The sequence below is a fragment of the Ilyonectria robusta genome, assembly GCF_021365365.1.
Source record: "Ilyonectria robusta strain PMI_751 chromosome Unknown BGZ61scaffold_17, whole genome shotgun sequence".
In the NCBI taxonomy this organism is placed as follows: Eukaryota; Fungi; Ascomycota; class Sordariomycetes; order Hypocreales; family Nectriaceae; genus Ilyonectria; species Ilyonectria robusta.
The window spans coordinates 87,186-104,710 of record NW_025764451.1 but is presented as its reverse complement, the minus strand read 5'-3'; the positions used below and the strand labels follow the sequence as shown (position 1 = coordinate 104,710).

Genomic DNA, 17,525 nt, shown 5'->3' with positions numbered 1-17,525 from the left:
CTTTTTAGAAGCAACACTCTGTAAAGGGATACTATTAGTGTGAAATACAGCTACATAGCCTTGATGCATTTTACATAATATCCGTCCACAGTATATACAGCTCTCTCTCCTTTGTTGAAGATTGGGAGCGAGCATTCTTTACTTTGGCTATTCTGCTACTTTGGACCAGAGGATATAACCTCATACGACTAAACGGTAGCTCTTAGCTAGGTAAGGATAGAATTAGAGAAAGCCGAGTCCTCGCATTACCCTTCGCCATGCCCAGCACAAACGCCGACTCGGCATTGTAACTATATCTAGCAGTCAGGGAAGGAGCAGACGAAGCAGCGTGCTTGAAAGACAGGATGCCAAAGCCGGTACCGCTGCAACCAGGAGAACAAGCATCGCACCGACCAAGACACTCCACTGGCCGACGTGCTTAAAGCTTTCTCCGCCTGGATCAGCTGTCCACATGTACCATTCCATGGTCACTACGAATGCCGTTAGAATAATGGGACTCAGAAATCTCGCGACCACGAGATTGTAGAGAATCCACAACCTCAAAAAGATGCGCCACGATTTCCCAAGGACGGACAACGTGTGCGAGTGCCATGTTTCCCAGAGATTGTGAAGCGAAGATTTGACATCCAACGGCCTCCAATTTGCCCGGATGCAAGAAATGTTGGACAGGGAGGCAACAGTGAGCGACGAGGCGGTAAACATGCCAACCGCAAGATACACGCCAAAAAGTAATCCGATGCCAACATCGGCATCCGATGCCGCGCCGTACCATCCCTCGACTACGTAGATTTCCGAGCTGTCTCGGAGTGGCCACGACGTCCCGAAACATGGGTAGTAGCAAGCCGTAGCCAAAGGTCCTGTTGTGTTCCCATCCACAAAATGCTTCATGACGGTTCGGTTCCAGCGATACCAGTCCTTGTTGTCCCAGGCCTCGATGCCTTCGTCCACGTCGGGGTTGGAGAGAGGCAAACTGTCAGCTCGGTCCATGGGGCAGAATCTGATCTGCGGGAAGGCAACGAGGGTTACGTATGCTGCGTTCACCAGCGCCGCAATGAGTCCCGCAAAGAGAAGCAGCGCCCATGCAAACACGACCCGCTTATGCTCGGCCTTGGCCTTTTCCAGAGTCTTGGACCATATCTGCATGGGGAGAAGCAGCAGGAATGCCGTGCCGACTATTGCCAACACGGGATCGGCGTCGTTTTCCCATGCCATGGGCAGAACCGGCATCCAAACCGGTCCATTCTCTCGCGCCGGCTCCTCTTGTCCAGTTTCTGATGTACCCTGAACCAGCACGACTTCGTGGTTTTTAATCATGACGTCCGGCGCCAGCCGCGTTCTCATGGTAACCAGGACAAACGCGTGGATAGCCGCGGCTGCGCTGTACACCATCACAGAGCCGAGGGCGGCGCTCACCACCCACAATTGCTCGCGTCCAAAAACCGACAGCAGGGCCAGGATATAGTATATGTACCGCGGAGTGGGTCCATAGCCGCCGCTGATTTGGTATGAGCACTGGATGAATTGACTGCGAAAGAAGGAGTTGTTGCCCATGACATCGCTCAAGATCCAGCCGTCAGAATCGCTGCGAGCATTGCTGGGAATGAGCTTCAATTCATCCGGGAAAAGAGATCGAAGGAAAGGATTGTGGAGCCTTTCCATTGCTAGGGGCGCTGTCCAGTGGATGTTTCGACGGGGGCTCCGTGTGGCCTGAAGGCAGGCAAGTGATGTGCCGCTGTCGCTTTCGTGACTGCGCTTCCGATGCTCCCGCTGTTGTCTATTTGGAGACGAACCAGGGGAGAATATCAGGAGACTTCGACTTGAACTGGAGCAAAGACTGTGGGATTTTAAAGTGACGATGAAGGGGAGGAGGGCAAGCTTGCAGCTGTGAAAGGATCTGACACAAAATGATTTGGGGGCGTCGTGCACATTCACATCATTGGGCAAGCTCTAGAAAGATAAGCAGATTGTGGCCTTGTGACAACCACGAAATTTGCGGCTGAGCTGAAGCCGATGATCCTTGCTAAAATGAAGTGAGCGATATTCACCTTTTAACCAGCGATGGGCATCAATACATGCCGCCACGATGCCACAAAGATGCAGTCAGCTGTAAAGTCCCAACGTGTGACGGTCGGGCTTATATTAATTGCCGAATCTGGGGTAGGTCCAAGGCGATATTCTCTGTTCCCTTCTTCGACGAGACCAAGACGTACCAGTCCATGGTCGTTTCCTGAACCCTCCGCTTCGACGACGTGCTTGACACGGACAAGCTCCACGATGCACACACAGGACAGAAGGAAGGGGGAAGATAGCTAATCCGCTAGAATAAACTGAATTGCCCCCGGGAACCAGTGTTTAGAATAGCAGCACGCCAATGTAATGCCTTATCCCGCCGGGTCTAGCCCCTCACATACTGTCCTCCGCTCATGCTCTTATCCCGTCACACTTATTCCATTATGGTCATCACTCTGGATCGGGAATAAGCAGTAGATACTGAGTGCCTGATCATCGTGGTACTGGCGACAGCGCGGAAGTGCTGAGTTGGGTCGGAAGGCTGTGTCCAGTTCGGGCGGCAAAAGTTATTGCACTCGTGTTGGCTGAAAAAAGAGCTGATACCCTTGGAACCAAGATCAGTCACGCCGTAATCCCGATTTCGTGACAAGATAACAAGGTCAGAGAGAACGACCTCGTCCCGGTAGATGCCACCTTGAAGATCGCATAGAACAAATTGTCCGCCTGACACATGGTAGCTAAAGTAGCTGAGGGCTTGCATGACCTCTCCCCAACCCATTGCATCATCGTTCCATCCCGTATTACTGTTGAACTTTTGGTAATTTGCGATGAAAGGTTCACATAGAGCCTTTTGACCTGCCCATTCGTCGCGACAATTGTCGTTGAATGTCCATACGGTAGGGACGTTGATCTTGATGCGTTTATTGACCACTTGTAATTCGTTGAATCGGTTGACAATCTCCAAGGCCTTGTCGACAGCCTTGATGTCAAGAGTGAAATAATCCTTTTCGAAGACTGCGCCGGTCTTGAACCATTTGGTAACACATGGTTGGCCGCTGCGGGGGCCCGAAGTGTAGGTCCCTTCAGCTACCCAACGAAAGGCTCCTTCAGCAAAGGGATTCTCGAGATCATATTGTGAGTATTTAGCTGTGTTGGACAGGTTGTATCGGCCGCTGCTCGACTGTCTTGTAGATGGTGTATCGGAGTGGTGTCCATGGACACAACTCGCACATCGCGACACCCCGACACCCTTGGAGTACTGATTCGCCGTGAAGGACGACCGAGGGAGGCTGCGGCCGCAAGCGGCACATTCGCGCGTGGTAGGGCCCATTTACAGAAACCAGCAAGGACAAGATTATGGCTGGAAGAATGAAGAGACGAAGGACGTCAAATTTACTCCGTTACAGACATGATACATCACCCGCTCCCTCTAACACCTAAATCACGTGAGGCGAAAGGCTAATTGATGAAGGCAGATAACACGTCCGAAGATAAAGTATGCATGATAATGGGTGACTTCCTTGTACTTGGGCAAATTAACTGTAAACCATAAATCTCTAAAGAATGCATACAGCAATGTGTCTGGGTGACAGAAATTAGCCTCGTGGCAGGGTGTCTCCCTGGAGCCCACTGACCCTTACAACAAAACACATTCCTCTAACACTAAACTCAGCGAGTTGAGGACTGTTGAACGAAAATGTTCAATCAGAACAGTATGCAAAAGTTCTAAAATAGTCTCGCTATAACAGTTACACTATTCACGCATGGAACTTGAACAATTTTATGATCTACTGCTTCCTCTCTTACGCTTAAACTACAGACGGATGAGGAAATAAACAGTAAGTGAAAGACAAGCCATACGGGTATATGTCGAATACGGAGTTTGTATTCTGCAGAAGCTGCGGAGGTACAGAGGGTAGAAAAAGGGAAGTGTGCAGCCAGAGAAAAAGAGGAGCGCGAGAGCATCCAAAGCAATTGGTAAAGGAGAGATTGGATAGACAAGGAGGGATGCAAACGAAACGCCAGAAGAAGCAACGAGAAGACACAGGCTACAGCAGGAACATACGGCACTAAAGGGTCTGAAGACCATTGTGATCAAGGAGAAGCAGGACACTCTCCGGCACAACGGGACAAAAATGCGGGAGGCGGTGGAGCATCAGAGAGCCAAGCCGGCACAAACTCAAGCAGCAAACGCATGTTCTCACAAGTACTCTCATTCTAAATTCAGCATTTCGTTATCCACAATGTAATGAGGAAGCATATCCTGATTTTATAGGCAAGTACTGTATCTACTCACAACTTTTGTGTGGCTATGAACTTCTCTTTGAGGGAAAGGCGAGGAGGTGCGGTAGATTTGGTGACGTCTTGCGACCTCCCTGAAGCTAACCGATTACATCTAGGAGAAGGAGAAGCGTGACAGATAACACTGTCCTAGATATATCGATGGAAATGGTTAATGCTGCAACAATAACCTTACGATCTGATTTATAAGCAGCCTTTTAACATACGTCAATCTCCACCTCGGTGATACGCATTTGTAAGCAAGGTTTCTGAGGGTTTTCAACTTATAACAGGCCTGTTTCGAAGGGTAGTTTGATGGAACATAAAGAGGTCAGTCGACCCTTTACTCTGCTAGGAGCTGTTGGTGTAAATTTATCTGACGCATCGCCGTCATTCAGCAGGGTAAGCAACCCACCCACACCACTATAGCAATTTAACGGACTGCAATCGCGGGGCTGTTATTCCTGATCCCATAGAGGCTACAGTCCTCAGTCACATGATACCAGTACAGGACGGTGGTATTTGCGCGAAAATGCCAACGCGAAATATCCTCATTACCGGAGCGTCCGGGTATCTTGGTGGGACGGTCGTCGCCCAACTCAGCAACGCGAACCTACCATCCCATGGAAAGATTTTTGCGTTGGTTCGAAATGGCAGCCAAGCGAAAGCTGTCAAAACATATGGATTAGAGGCTATAAGCTTTGATCCATACGATAAGGTTGCTGTCGAGGAAAACATTATCCGCCATCAGATATCGATTGTGTACTGGTTGATCGATGCTTCAAGCTCAGCAGCTCAGCAACATTTCATCGGAGCTTTATCCAAGCTCAAGCAGGAAACCGACCAATCCGTCCATTTCTTACATGTAAGGCGCTTCAACAAGCATTTTTAGTACGGAAATGATGAGTGTGTCGACACTAATGACTGACGCTCCTTTCAGACAAGCGGGGCAAAGATCTTCTCGGGACTTGCTGGCACTCCTACGGACCGAACCATCCTGGACAGCGATCCTAGCCTACACGCAATACAGAAAGGGCAGCAAGCTCCATATGCTTTGCTACAAAAGGTGGTAGCCACGTTAAACGTAGTCCAAGGATCATATGTCGCTAACGGCCACTGTTTAGGCTGTCGATGCGAACAATGACGTTATTAAGCTAGCAGAAGCTCAAGGGGTTCAAAGCTACATATTTGTCCCTTGCATCGTCTGTGAGTCACACCATATCAATGCATCAGTGCTCTATAGCTGACGCCATTCATCCGAAATGTAGACGGCAAAGGCCGGGGTTTTGGGAACCCTATATCTATCCAAACTGTTGCTATTGTCAAGGCCGCAGTGGCATCTAAGAGGGTCTACAGAGTCGACAGTGACCATCCGGTAAGATAAATAGACACTCCCAAAAATTGTGATACTAACCCTTCTAAGATCTGGCCAGTCTCTCATGTTGATGATACAGCCGCTCTCTACCTCGACATTCTCAAAAAGATCTTGGCAGAGGAGAATGTTGAATCTGGACCGAACGGATACTACCTTGCTGCATCGGGAAGTGTGGCTTGGGATGACATATATGATGCCTTCGCCGTATCGCTCGCGAAACGAGGCATTATTGAGGACTCTCTAGTCACTCTTGCTGATGATGCGGTCCTGGAGAAGATGGCGAAGGGTCTGGGCTCTCCAAAAGAATTCGTACCCGTTCAGCTGGGTGGAAAGTAAGTAATCCCGCTCCGTGTTAGTACTACTCTAACAGTCAAACTCAGTTGCACATTCACAGCAAAGCACGGAGAGAGTGTAGGGTGGAGTCCCAAGTTCTCATCGAATCATATTCTTGAGACTGCAGATGCAGAGGTTGAACTGATTCTTCAACACCTATAGTGACATACAAACATTCACGGATTGATGAGAACTACACTTCAACGTCATGATTGTGAGGATCAAATTGATGCAGAAATATAGTTGCACTTCATGAACCATTTGCTGCCTTCGAATCAATTATCAATGTAGATTTCGAGTTCGATGAGGCAAGGAATGATAAAAGATGTATCTATTTGCTCAGTGCCACGACTAGGGTCTGGAGTTACTCGTCGGCTGCAAAATGTAAAGGGATCTAGCACTCTGTTCTCCAATGAAGGATCCAATCTCCAAATTCCTTGACAATACACGTCTTCTAATTTCTCCTCATATGGGGTTCAGTCGAAATCTCCATTCAGAATTTTCCACGGACAAGGTTCCCAATGATCTGTCGCCCGGTAATCCATGAAGTCCTCCACAAGGTTTCGAAATCAAGGACGCTGGAAAAGGTATCGGCGAAGCCAAAGAACAGCGTGAGCGGAATCCAGCCTCGCATATACTCCAAAGCGAAACAACCCTCTGGCATCTTATACTGCTTGACACTGCCCCGTTTAAGGTAGTGGACGCTCCCAGGTGGGTAGACCTCGGGTTCGTACTGTCCCGGTACGTACGCGAGTTCGGTACCGGTCAAGATGTTAAAGTAGTTGTCAGCAGGATGGCGGCCACTGTGCCCCTCGGTGCCGACAGCAGTGCCGAAGATGATGAGATACTCGGTGATGCCTGTATGCAATGAGCTTCAATGCTTCTGGTATAGGGTAGGAGAGTACACACTGGCGTGAAGAATCCACATGGCACCCATTGCACCACCAGCGTTGTTGAAAACCCATTCCTCATCCAAGTTTATCCTACCGGGGGCCACTTCATTGAGCTCGGTAACGATGTACTCGGCTATGGCCCTGGTGTTGTTGCCGTGCTGTGCAATGGCGCGCTTGGCCAGGTCGTGGACGCGCTCATGTTCAAAGATGTAAAACCTGTGCAGATTCTGGTCGAGAATGTACCAAACTGGTGTAAGAATCGCAAGCAAGGCGACAATGCGAACAAGCCAGCCCCCTTGGGCGACAGACGATGGAGAGGGCGCCATTGGATTGAGTGAATGAATGAATGAATGAATGAGTGATGATGAAGCTAGAGGGCACTTTGTCGGTTCATACTGGATTTATAAATGCTTCAATTCACTCCCATAAGCCTGCCCGGATCTTGGCCACCCGGCTGGGTCGATGCTGACGACGGAGACAACGGACACCGCACCGCGACGCGCGGATCCCGCAGTCCCGGACGGCCAAAGACCCGGGATGAGGCGAGAAAGACGGGAGGGAACGGACCGAAAAGTGGAACGATCCTATTTGAGATTGTGTTGAATATTTATTGAAGGATCCTACCCTCCATGCTCTCCACGTTCTCCGCGTTTTCGTTTTCCTGAGTAGACTCGTACTCGTACTCCGTATTCACTCCATACTCCATTGTCTCCATTGTGGAGCGTCCCACTCTTGTCCATGGGTTTGTTTACTCCGTACTCCGCGTTTACGCCGCACTCCGAAGTGCTCTTGTTATTCAAGCTCTGCCGGCGAATTCTGTCGTCGAATTTTATCGCAACTTTTGAACAACTCCATCTCTCATGTATGAGCTCAATTGAGATTCTAAAACAATACTAAGTTGAAAACAGGAAAAGCCGGGGAGTGGTGTGATTGTATGTAGCCTGGGTTGCATAAACCCAAGTTCTACCAACCATTGACCACAACACTTGCGGGAACTAATTGTGCACAACTATCCATCCACACTCCGGGAATTATGACGTGGGTGATGACAAATCTGACTTGGAGAACGCGGAGATGTATCCGAGCCGAGGCCAATGCTGGTCATGGGTCAGGATATGGGCTTCTTCTCACTGGCCAAGGGCAATTCTCATCATCGTCATGTGGCGTAGATGGCTAGACCCGCGTTAAACCCGTTACCTAGCGGTCAATTAGCTGTGAACTCCGAGGGAAGGTTGTTCAACCCAACACGGCCGAGGGAAGCTTGGGCGAGTCATCGGCTTCAGTTGAGGGGGAATTGTTGTCCTTGTTTGAGGATAGAGGTTGTGGACTTTTCTCTTGTGGGTTTGTGTTGGGCCATCCGTACCTTCAACGACAAACCGGTTGAAAGATCGTTCAGGGGCATGTCCGAGATTCGCTCCATCTCAATCAAAGAAATGTGGGCTCCAAGATTGGAACCAGAGGTGAGATAAGCAGTTCGTAGCATCAATACTACCTCCACATCGGCCCCCTCCGGACCCCGGCCCTCACAATTGGGTCGCCGAGGGGAGCATGCCGTGCAAAGGGCGCCGCTAAGCTATGTCTGATTTTTCATCATTGTCCGGTCCGGAGCCATGACTGGCCTCCCTAACCGATAGCCAAGGTTAGTACTGAATATATTGGTCAGCGGCGTCTCGACCTCCTCTCGATTGCCACATCGTGTGCCGGGGTAAATACACCAAGCAATCCCCGCTCGTCCGACCCCCGTGTTGGCACATTGCGATAACGTGAACTGTTGCAGTATGTCTCCAAGCTCAATTGAAACCCCAAAGCTAGACCAGGAGCGGGACATGGAAAAAGAGGCGCCTACACCTCAATGGGATGGTGATGAACAGACCTCGAGCCACGGGGACGGGAGCGATCAAGACCAGACCGACACACTGCGAGCCGAATCGCCGCAGCCTCCCAATGACAGACCAGAGTCGCTTTCGCGGGTCGCTTCGTTGGGCGGAGCTGTCCTTCGCACCTTTAGTCGTGTGAGCTCAACGATCCAACCCGGACCGCCTCCAGATGGTGGCCTCCAAGCGTGGCTGCAAGGTAAGTAACCATTCATTGGGCGCATTGGAACTGCCAAGAAACCGTTAGATCATCTGCTAACTATCGGCTCGCGTTAGTTCTGGGCTGTCACCTGGTCGTCATGAACACCTGGGGCTTCGTCAACTCGTTTGGTGTCTTTCAGCTCTACTACAAGACCTTTCTTGACCACCCGCCATCGGACATTTCGTGGATCGGATCTCTGCAGACGTTCCTGCTCTTCTTTATTGGGACTTTTGCTGGACGCGTCACAGACGCTGGCTACTTTCGACACGTCTTTCTCGTCGGCGCCGTGTTCCAGCTTGTCGGCATCTACACTGCCTCCGTGGCCACGAGCTACTGGCAACTCCTTCTTGCACACGGCATATGCATCGGAATCGGCAATGGCTGCATCTTTACCCCCGCTCTCACAATTGTGTCGACATACTTTAGCAAGAAGCGCTCGATAGCAATCGGCATGAGTGCCTGTGGGAGCGTCACAGGAGGTGTCGTATTTCCCATCATGGCGCGGCAGCTGCTGCCATCGGCCGGATTCCCATGGACAATGCGCGCCATCGGCTTTATCCTTCTTGCAAACCTCGTCGCGTGTTTCCTGATTATTAAACCGAGACTTCCTCCGCGAGACACGGGCGCGTTGATTGAGTGGGCGGCATTCAAAGACGCGGCATACAGTTTCTATGCAGCCGGAGCCTTTTTGGTGAGAACTCCCCTGTTGTGATATCCAATGCGGCGTCATTCCGTCTACCATGAACCTCTATACTAATTGTGAAACTAAAGTCTTTATGGGGCGTCTATGGCGCCTTCTACTTCCTCGCCTCGTTTGCTCGTGACATTGTTGAGCCGGCTTTCAGCACGCTTGAGTCGCTTAATCTCCTGATCTTGCTCAACGCCGTCGGCATCATCGGCCGCACGATACCCAACTTGCTCGCCGACCGCTTTGGCCCGATCAACATGTTTGTACCCGTCGCGTTCACCGCCGGCCTGCTGTCATTCTGTTGGATTGCCGTCGAAACCCCAACGGGATTATGGGTATGGACGGCATTCTACGGCATCTTTGGAGGCGGCATCCAGAGCTTGTTCCCTGCGGGACTGAGTTCGTTGACGACGGACCTGGGCAAGGCGGGCATCCGTATCGGCATGGTGTTGACCATTGTGAGCTTCGCGGTGTTGACGGGACCGCCTATTCAGGGAGCGATTATTACGACCATGGATGGGAAATATTATGGCGCCCAGGCGTTTTCAGGCGCGTCGTTGATGCTGGGTACGGGTTGCTTTGTTGGTGCTAGAATGGCAAAGACGAGAAAGATTGGCGGCTGGAAAGCTTGAGTCTACCGTAGAGCGTAAGAGTTGACTCGATATCTAATACTAGATTTCTCTACCTTTTTTGCGACAAAGTTGGAAGGGTTACCGCTTGATAACTCACAGGTGGCTCGGGGACTTGTAGCGATTTGCACCTGTGATGCCCATGGCGATGCTCTTCAAATCTTCCATGTGGTTTTCGTAGACGCCACGGGGGTTTGTGCGATGCTTGTTGCACAAATGAGCTGCAGCAGCGGTCGCAATGGCATGCTGCCCACCATTGCCCATAAACTTGGTGTTGGACCCGGCGACATGCGTGACGCTCAAGTGCTTGCCCGCCATCATCAAGTTCGAGATGTTGGCCGAGTAGAGACAGCGAAAGGGAATATCGTACGGCTTGCCATCGCGTTCGTCCCACTCCCAGTGCTTGAGACGGAAGTCGTATTTCTCATTTCCAGCATAGTGCAGGCAGAAGGCACCTCCGTTCTTGACCACGGCGTCGGGGAACTGATTGTGGGCGCGGATGTCCGTCTCGGTCAGCACGTAGTCGCCCTTGTAGCGACGGAATTCGCCTTGGGCGGGAACAAACGCCACCCAGTCAAGGGTGAGGTTGGCGTAGGTCTTGGGGTCCATTGTCTTGACGTTGGAAAAGGTACCGTAGATGGCGCGCAGGAGGTGGTCGCGGATATGCTCGCCTTGGGCGTACGGGTCAAGCAATTGGCCGTACTCCCAGAAATGAGTAAAAGGACGCGTCATGCGTTTGGCTACATTGATGTCGGGGACATGTCCTGGAGAGATGACTTTAGGACCAGCTCCGTTCTCAATGCCGGGCCTCTTTAGCTGGCCGCCCAAATCGGCGAAGTCCTTGGCCACTTCGGTAGCCCATGGCACGGATGGAAATGGAGTAGGTGAATCGGCCATTCGTGTGCGGAAGAAGACTGTGTTGCCGTGGTGCGAATTGTCACGGTCGACCGGCGCGAGGCTCTCTCCATATTCAACTTTCGACTCCTGGCCGAACAACGTCTCCGCACCCGAGTACAACCCGAGGATCGTCTTGCCCGAGCAGTCAATAAAGACGGGCGCTGAGATGCGGATCTCGCGTCCGCTGCGGGCATGGCGTGCGTCAATGGAGACGATGGTGTTGTCAACGGTGATTGCGTCGTAGACAGTGTGCTCCAGGAAGACGGTCGCGAGAGGCTCAGCCTCGAGAAGCGTCAACCCGTACAGATCGCCGCCGGGATGACGCCGCGAGATCTCCTTGATCAACGGCCCGTTGACGCCACGCGGACTGAGCCCGATCTCGACGCTCGCGTTGCCGCCTAGATACGGACGATCCTGGACAAGGGCCACACGTTCGCCAAGTCTCGCTGCTGTTAATGCAGCCGCCGTCCCGGGGACACCGCCTCCGACCACGACGACATCGAACGTTCTTCCGTCGACGGGATTCTCAGGGAGACCGCGAAGGCGCCGCCGCCACGAGCGTGCTGCTTCGTCCACAGCCTCTGGCGGCGCTATGTCGTCTCTGCTGAAGAAGATGGCGTCACAACGGCCACAGAATCCAGTCAGATCGTGCAACACCAGCCTCACGTCTCCCGCAGCAAGTTTCACTCTTCCGCCCAGCTGCCAGTTCCAGTCCTGGTCGTTGGCTCCAAACTCGGTTTCGAGTGTCGTGCCGTTGACTGAGAGCGTGAACCTCCCCGGATGGTGGCCAGGAACCCAATCTTTGGCACGAACCCAGACGTTGTATGTACCGGCGTCTATAACATTGATGACGGTTGTGGCATCCGCGACTGGACTGCCGTTACCGTGGGCCAGTATATACGGCGAGCCCATGACCATCTCAAACTGCGAGTCCACGACCCAACCGCCTAGATCGTCGAATGCTTCGGCTTCCACCAGGAAACCCGACTTTGGGAAAGCATCCATAGGCTCAGAGCCCATTTTGTTGGTATAGGCGATGAAAAGAACACGCCGTGTCGCCTTGTCACAACGAGTGAAAGAGGCTCAAGGAGACTGATAGATAGCTCGAGCTTGATGGCTTTTTATAACCTTGAAGTTGGATCCATGCCAGACTGTTGTACTGTACTTGTAAATGCAGTAATTTGTCAGCTCGGCATCTTCGCAAGTGCCTTGAACCCCGCGTTGCGACGCTCGGTAAATTCGGTACTCGGCATGTATCTGGGTTTCGGCACATGGTCGTCATTCGAGGGAGAGTGGCTTGTATTAGTGCATCAGAGCGACAATGCAGTGCATATCGTTGGCCGTAATACCCATTCTTTCATTACAAACTGCTGCTTGATCGTGGGTACGTACTAGGACCATGAACACCATGCCAAACGCGACTCCGGCCTTGTCAAGACATAATCAAGATGACCGTTTTCGTATCTTGGGTTATGAAAGACCTTATTACGGAATTGTTTGGAGTCCCTATCTTTGCTTAGACCTTATGAAGCGTTGAGACCTCTGGAGCCGGCGGAAAGCGTGGATCCCGCAAACCCAGAAGCTGCATCTGGTGCATCTCTAAAGAACAGGCCTTGGATGCTCAGCTGGCTAGAGTTCAAAAGCTCTTATCTCCATCTGTAGACTACACAAATTCAATTACTCAGTACGATCACACTGCGGACAGATGCAAATCTATCTACAGGTTCCCAGAGGTATGCTCATTCTTCAGCGTCGAGATCCATTCACCAACCGTCGTCACCTTTTCGACGATGAGGGGCCAGACATGATCAACTGCAGCGTCCTTGGCAGCAGTTGTGAATCCAGCTGTACCATCAGTGCTACCATTCCAAGTCAGTTTAGTAAATTACAACCGGAAGAGGTCTCCACTTACAGGAGGGTGACGTGATAGCCCCTGGTTGGATTGTGGGTTGTTAGCTTCTCACTTCTCATGCATTCGTGGTACATTCTCAATCAATGGAACGACTCACAGCTCTCTTCCGTATCGGGCTGTGCTCTCAAGGCAGGTGTTGGCAACCATACCGGCCATGACTAGATGGGTAATCTCGCGTTGGTGGAGCTGATAGTCCAAGTCGGTGTTGGCAAAAGAGCTGTGGACATCCCACAATGTCAGTATTCAACAAATATAGTCTCAGAGACTGGGTTGAGATATAATTTTCCCATCGTCTCTTGATGGACATTGGACTTGCCTGCTGTTCCAGTGCTTGCTGACAATAACGTCCCCATTGTTCAACACATCAGGCTCGAGCCCCTCCAAGATCTCAGCTCCCCAAGTTCCCTCCTCAAAAACCTTATTCTGACCAAGCCTCGTAGTCGATGAGTTCATATGCAGCCAATCCATGTAGTTACCCTCCTTCCAGGTCTTGTGCAGCGCATAGTAAATGGGAATATGCGCCTCCCGAGCGGCCTTGACGAGTTCCTTCAGGTTTGCAACGGTGTTGGTGGCGGTGAGCGATTCACTGACAGAGCCATACAATTTGCCCTCGGGGTGGATGAAGTCGTTGTAGGGGTCAATGAGGACGACGGCCGTCTTTGGGGTCGAGATCGTAGGGGACATGGTCGCCAGCAGTGTTTATTAAGCGGATTGGATGAAGAAGAAGTGATCTGAAGACTTGAGACAATGTATTCTTGGTGAAATTGAATGCTACAGAGCCTACAATGTGCGGGGAGCTTCCGTGTTGACGAGATATATGGCTGCCGTCATCCTGAGCTCATCGCGAGCGACGGGATGACAAATTTAAAAATGCCCTCTAAGTATTACCAATCATGAGCGCAAAACCACGAATGATATCCTATCTCCACCCAATGGCTTCCTCAACACTTATCTCGGTGCGTCTGCCGGACTGGTCCGGACTTGCTCCCCCCACTGAATCACGTAGGCTTCTGTCTCACCCGAGAAGGGACCACGTCACTCGTCAATCTCACTTGGCCACTCCGCTGTGTCCGTACTCGGATTCCCGCAAGCGTCTTAGTACATAGTTCCTGAGCGTCTACATGGTGCGGGGCATCGATTTTATGACAAATATGGCTGACGTTCTGGCCAGGATACAACACCCCGCTCTGCTCTGGAAGCTTGTTGACCTCGGGCGAGAGGATGGACTTAAGCTGCGAAGTCGGATTTAGGCCAACCTCGCCATCGGCAGTTTTATTGGCTCGGTTGATCCAAAACGAGTCAGGTGCGTTGCTGACCAATTTCAGGGCCGGAGCAGATGAGGGGCATCAACTCGTGCGTGACACCGAGCTTTACCGAGCAGGAAGGATATCACAGCATCATAGCCAAATATTCACAGGGTGCTTTCTACCAACTGCTTCATGCATGTATGCCCTGACATCTGCCACTTAAAATGCCTTTCTACGACATCTCTCACTCTTATGCCTTTACCCCAGCTCAGCGGGAGGCGCTAGCGGAGCGCATTACCACACTCCACTGTACCATGTTCAATACCCCGTCGATGTTTGTGAATATCCGCTTTGCCCCCATTAAAGACGAAGAATACTGGTACGGCCGGAAGCGCAAGCCCAACACTAATCGAATCTTTGGCCATGTGCGAAGTGGCTCTAACCGGAGCGCCGAGGCTTTCGCAAAGCTGGCTGAGGAGATCGAGGCCATCTGGGATGATGTTGTAGGCAAGACGGAGTCCGACGTCGGGCCTGGTAACCCAAAGACCTTGCAGACAGTGTTTATTGTCCCAGGCATCACGACAAGGGAGGAGAGTCTTGCAATTCCGCCGGTCAGTTCACCTTGTACTCATCGTAACGAAACTTCTAACGCAATTCAGGCTGGAACGGAAAAGGCCTGGCTGCGGGACAACCTGGAATCATTCAAAGAGAGGGCAGGACGTGGCGACCAGGATTTCAAAGACTTGCTGGCGGAATTGGAGGCTAGGCCTGAGTTGATGACCTGAAGGCTGAAGGTACAGATCGTGGAACCGCAAGATCATGTAGATCACATGCAGACGCCGCGAATAGCATAATTTATATGTTATCTTCTCGTTTCTAAATTTTGAAGTGCCATCATACTATGCACCCTGCTACAGGATAGTTTACTCAGCATGTTGAACGCCAAGTTAGGAGCATTATGCTTGCTATTGTTGAATGCTTCAACCGTTGTCACTATTTGCCGACTGGCCCCTGCTTAAGAAGGCTGGCTCTTCACACTCCCAAACGCTGCGCTCTTGGCTCAACTAGGTAATCCGATAATAATGGCAGTACCGTACCTCCCCTTAGGAAAGGTACTCCGAGGGCGAAGACACGTTGTTCTTGGCAGCCCAAGCCTTGATATCCGCCTTGCTGTTGTCCAGAGCCCCCGAGAGAGCAAACTGGGTGGGAACACCGTCGATTCGGTGAGTCGAGTTGATGTTCTTGACGAGAGTGATCTGGAAGCAAGTGGCGGTGCCTTGGCGGGAAGCGATCCTCCCGTAAGCGAGAAAGTAGGTCCAAATCTGTATTTCACTGTATAGACGCCAGGTTGGTAACATTTTTATCCATGTGGAAAGCCACTTACGCGGTTCCATCGGTCACCATACTTGACCACAACCTTCTCACGGTTGCCAAGCCAGTTGCGGAGTAGTGAACACCGACAGTATCTATCTGCTTGACATCAAAGCCGGCAGCTTCGGCTTTATCAATAATCCAGCTCAGTGGCACCGATGCGTCTGCTCCAGGGAAGATATACTTGTTCATGAATAGGCCCCAGATGAGATCCTCATACTGCCACGACTTGCGCAGACCCGAGTACTGAAGAAAGAAGACACCGTCATCGTCCAGCAAGTTGTGCATTCGAGTCAGGAAGGATGAAAAACGGCGGATACCGACGTGCTCGGACACATACTCCGGTCTATTCATAGGATACCTTATTCACCAACGTCCCAATCTTCTCAATGTAAACCCTCATATCATCCCCATCTTTCAGCGACAGTACTGGGTCACGCATCGCGCCTACTCCTGGCCCGGTACCAGTCAGGATGACAGTCCCCTGCTCCAACGTTGTCCCTTGGGATAAATACGAGACGATTGAAGAGACTTGGAATATCATCTCGCTATGGAGATAGGATTGTCAGCTAGGTTCTAAACAGAGGAGCATCCGCATCGCGCATCAAGTTAGTATCCTCACCTTGTGTTAGAATCCTGGACGATCTCGGAATTGAGGCTTGCAGTGATGGCGAGCTTTTGGGGGTCACTGATTGGTGCTGGGGAAACGAGAACTGGCCCGATGGGAGCTGATCCATCAAAACCTGTCCGAAGAAAAAATAGCTGTTAGCTTGTGCATTGGATAGATGATTACTCGGCGCACCTTTGGAAAAGCACCATTGACTGTTCGCGAACTGCAACTTCCTGGCGCTAACATCATTGGCACATGTGAAGCCCAGCACGTAGTCCATTGCATCATTCTCTGCAATGTTCTTGCCAGTCTTCGAAATTACAATGGCCATTTCTGCTTCATAATCGCTGGTTCCGTCCTGCGCAACGGCTGGAATGCAAATTGGTTCCGGATATGGACCACTGATCGCATTGCGAGGCTTGATGAAGAGAATCGGCGATTCTGGAATTGGCATCTTGATCTCAATGGCATGGTCTCTATAATTAAGCCCCATGCAGAGGATTATGGGGACTGATGAGGCCGGAACGGGAGAAAGGAGCTGGTAGTGTAATTGTTAGAGTGTGCCATGTGTGTCCTTGAGAAAGAACTTACCCGTGACACATGCAAGAACTGACTTGTGACAATCCCATCAAATTGTGAGCCGGCGACCACGTTGACTGGGATTGGTTTGCCTTCCAGCGCTGCTAGGCCAACATCGGGATACTTTTCAGCATCAACCTGGCCGAAGTAGACCAGGCCATCCTCAGCGGCAACGAACCGCACAAGGTGAGTCCAGTCGCGCTGGTTCGTTGTTGACATGGTAGGAAATGGATTAGGACTTGTTAGGTAGAATCCTCTGCTGCTGTGCTGGTCAGGGCGGCCCTTTATACTAACATCGTCTAAGGTAGACTAGGGTATAAAGTTAACGCAGGTCATTCGACGCCCTTCGACACTTAACAAGAGACTAATTTGTCATCAGATTGACTTTGGAGTGTGTTAGCGGGGTTTTATGGCTCAGCAGCAGCAAAGGGGAAGCGGAGGCGAGGCGAACACCTGTACGTCCACTAGAAAGAACAGCCCAGTCATCTGCACCATCACGGCCATCGAAACTTCAAGTCATCAAGATATTGTTATGGCATTTGCGTCATTAATCCAAGTACACTAAGAACTTGATCTGGAATCCGGAGGTTCTCGATTGATGGAATTGCCACAACGATATTGGACC

The 17,525-nt window shown here is 51.2% G+C and overlaps 10 protein-coding genes across 10 annotated transcripts; 3 read left to right on the top strand and 7 right to left on the bottom strand.

The window, feature by feature from the left end:
* Positions 1-378: 378 nt before the first annotated feature.
* BGZ61DRAFT_288014 (uncharacterized protein) lies at positions 379-1,644 on the bottom strand (the record flags this gene model as incomplete). Its single annotated transcript, XM_046238537.1, has 1 exon — positions 379-1,644. A coding segment is annotated over one exon (1,266 nt), but the record flags the coding sequence as incomplete, so codon positions are not given.
* Positions 1,645-2,155: 511 nt separating this feature from the next.
* BGZ61DRAFT_456352 (kinase-like domain-containing protein) lies at positions 2,156-3,341 on the bottom strand (the record flags this gene model as incomplete). The annotated part of the gene is made up of 1 exon (XM_046246505.1): positions 2,156-3,341. A coding segment is annotated over one exon (898 nt), but the record flags the coding sequence as incomplete, so codon positions are not given.
* A 1,481-nt stretch (positions 3,342-4,822) lies between these two features.
* On the top strand, positions 4,823-6,160 carry BGZ61DRAFT_480863 (uncharacterized protein; the record flags this gene model as incomplete). The annotated part of the gene is made up of 6 exons (XM_046249246.1): positions 4,823-5,155; positions 5,231-5,356; positions 5,415-5,496; positions 5,559-5,665; positions 5,714-5,997; positions 6,046-6,160. The coding sequence occupies 6 exons, from the start codon at positions 4,823-4,825 to the stop codon at positions 6,158-6,160; spliced, it is 1,047 nt and encodes a 348-aa protein (XP_046100987.1).
* Positions 6,161-6,491: 331 nt separating this feature from the next.
* Positions 6,492-7,606, bottom strand: BGZ61DRAFT_480862 (C-8 sterol isomerase; the record flags this gene model as incomplete). The annotated part of the gene is made up of 3 exons (XM_046249245.1): positions 6,492-6,856; positions 6,908-7,138; positions 7,516-7,606. 3 exons carry the CDS (start codon positions 7,604-7,606, stop codon positions 6,492-6,494), a joined length of 687 nt encoding a protein of 228 aa, XP_046100986.1.
* A 1,063-nt stretch (positions 7,607-8,669) lies between these two features.
* BGZ61DRAFT_496144 (major facilitator superfamily domain-containing protein) lies at positions 8,670-10,287 on the top strand (the record flags this gene model as incomplete). Its single annotated transcript, XM_046250980.1, has 3 exons — positions 8,670-8,964; positions 9,042-9,658; positions 9,739-10,287. 3 exons carry the CDS (start codon positions 8,670-8,672, stop codon positions 10,285-10,287), a joined length of 1,461 nt encoding a protein of 486 aa, XP_046100985.1.
* Positions 10,288-10,380: 93 nt separating this feature from the next.
* BGZ61DRAFT_425188 (FAD dependent oxidoreductase-domain-containing protein) lies at positions 10,381-12,186 on the bottom strand (the record flags this gene model as incomplete). Its single annotated transcript, XM_046243638.1, has 1 exon — positions 10,381-12,186. One exon carries the CDS (start codon positions 12,184-12,186, stop codon positions 10,381-10,383), a length of 1,806 nt encoding a protein of 601 aa, XP_046100984.1.
* A 449-nt stretch (positions 12,187-12,635) lies between these two features.
* Positions 12,636-13,908, bottom strand: BGZ61DRAFT_520045 (Isochorismatase-like protein). The gene is made up of 4 exons (XM_046252430.1): positions 13,410-13,908; positions 13,191-13,310; positions 13,094-13,114; positions 12,636-13,040 (listed from the first exon to the last, which is right to left on the bottom strand). Exons 1-4 carry the CDS (start codon positions 13,775-13,777, stop codon positions 12,899-12,901), a joined length of 651 nt encoding a protein of 216 aa, XP_046100983.1. The 5' UTR covers positions 13,778-13,908; the 3' UTR covers positions 12,636-12,898.
* Positions 13,909-14,564: 656 nt separating this feature from the next.
* Positions 14,565-15,125, top strand: BGZ61DRAFT_358891 (uncharacterized protein; the record flags this gene model as incomplete). The annotated part of the gene is made up of 2 exons (XM_046241012.1): positions 14,565-14,951; positions 15,000-15,125. 2 exons carry the CDS (start codon positions 14,565-14,567, stop codon positions 15,123-15,125), a joined length of 513 nt encoding a protein of 170 aa, XP_046100982.1.
* Positions 15,126-15,443: 318 nt separating this feature from the next.
* On the bottom strand, positions 15,444-16,065 carry BGZ61DRAFT_496141 (sphingolipid C9-methyltransferase; the record flags this gene model as incomplete). The annotated part of the gene is made up of 2 exons (XM_046250979.1): positions 15,444-15,662; positions 15,766-16,065. The coding sequence occupies 2 exons, from the start codon at positions 16,063-16,065 to the stop codon at positions 15,444-15,446; spliced, it is 519 nt and encodes a 172-aa protein (XP_046100981.1).
* Positions 16,058-17,119, bottom strand: BGZ61DRAFT_359045 (fumarylacetoacetate hydrolase; the record flags this gene model as incomplete). Its single annotated transcript, XM_046241030.1, has 4 exons — positions 16,058-16,259; positions 16,334-16,454; positions 16,514-16,859; positions 16,913-17,119. 4 exons carry the CDS (start codon positions 17,117-17,119, stop codon positions 16,058-16,060), a joined length of 876 nt encoding a protein of 291 aa, XP_046100980.1.
* Between the last annotated feature and the right edge of the window lie 406 nt (positions 17,120-17,525).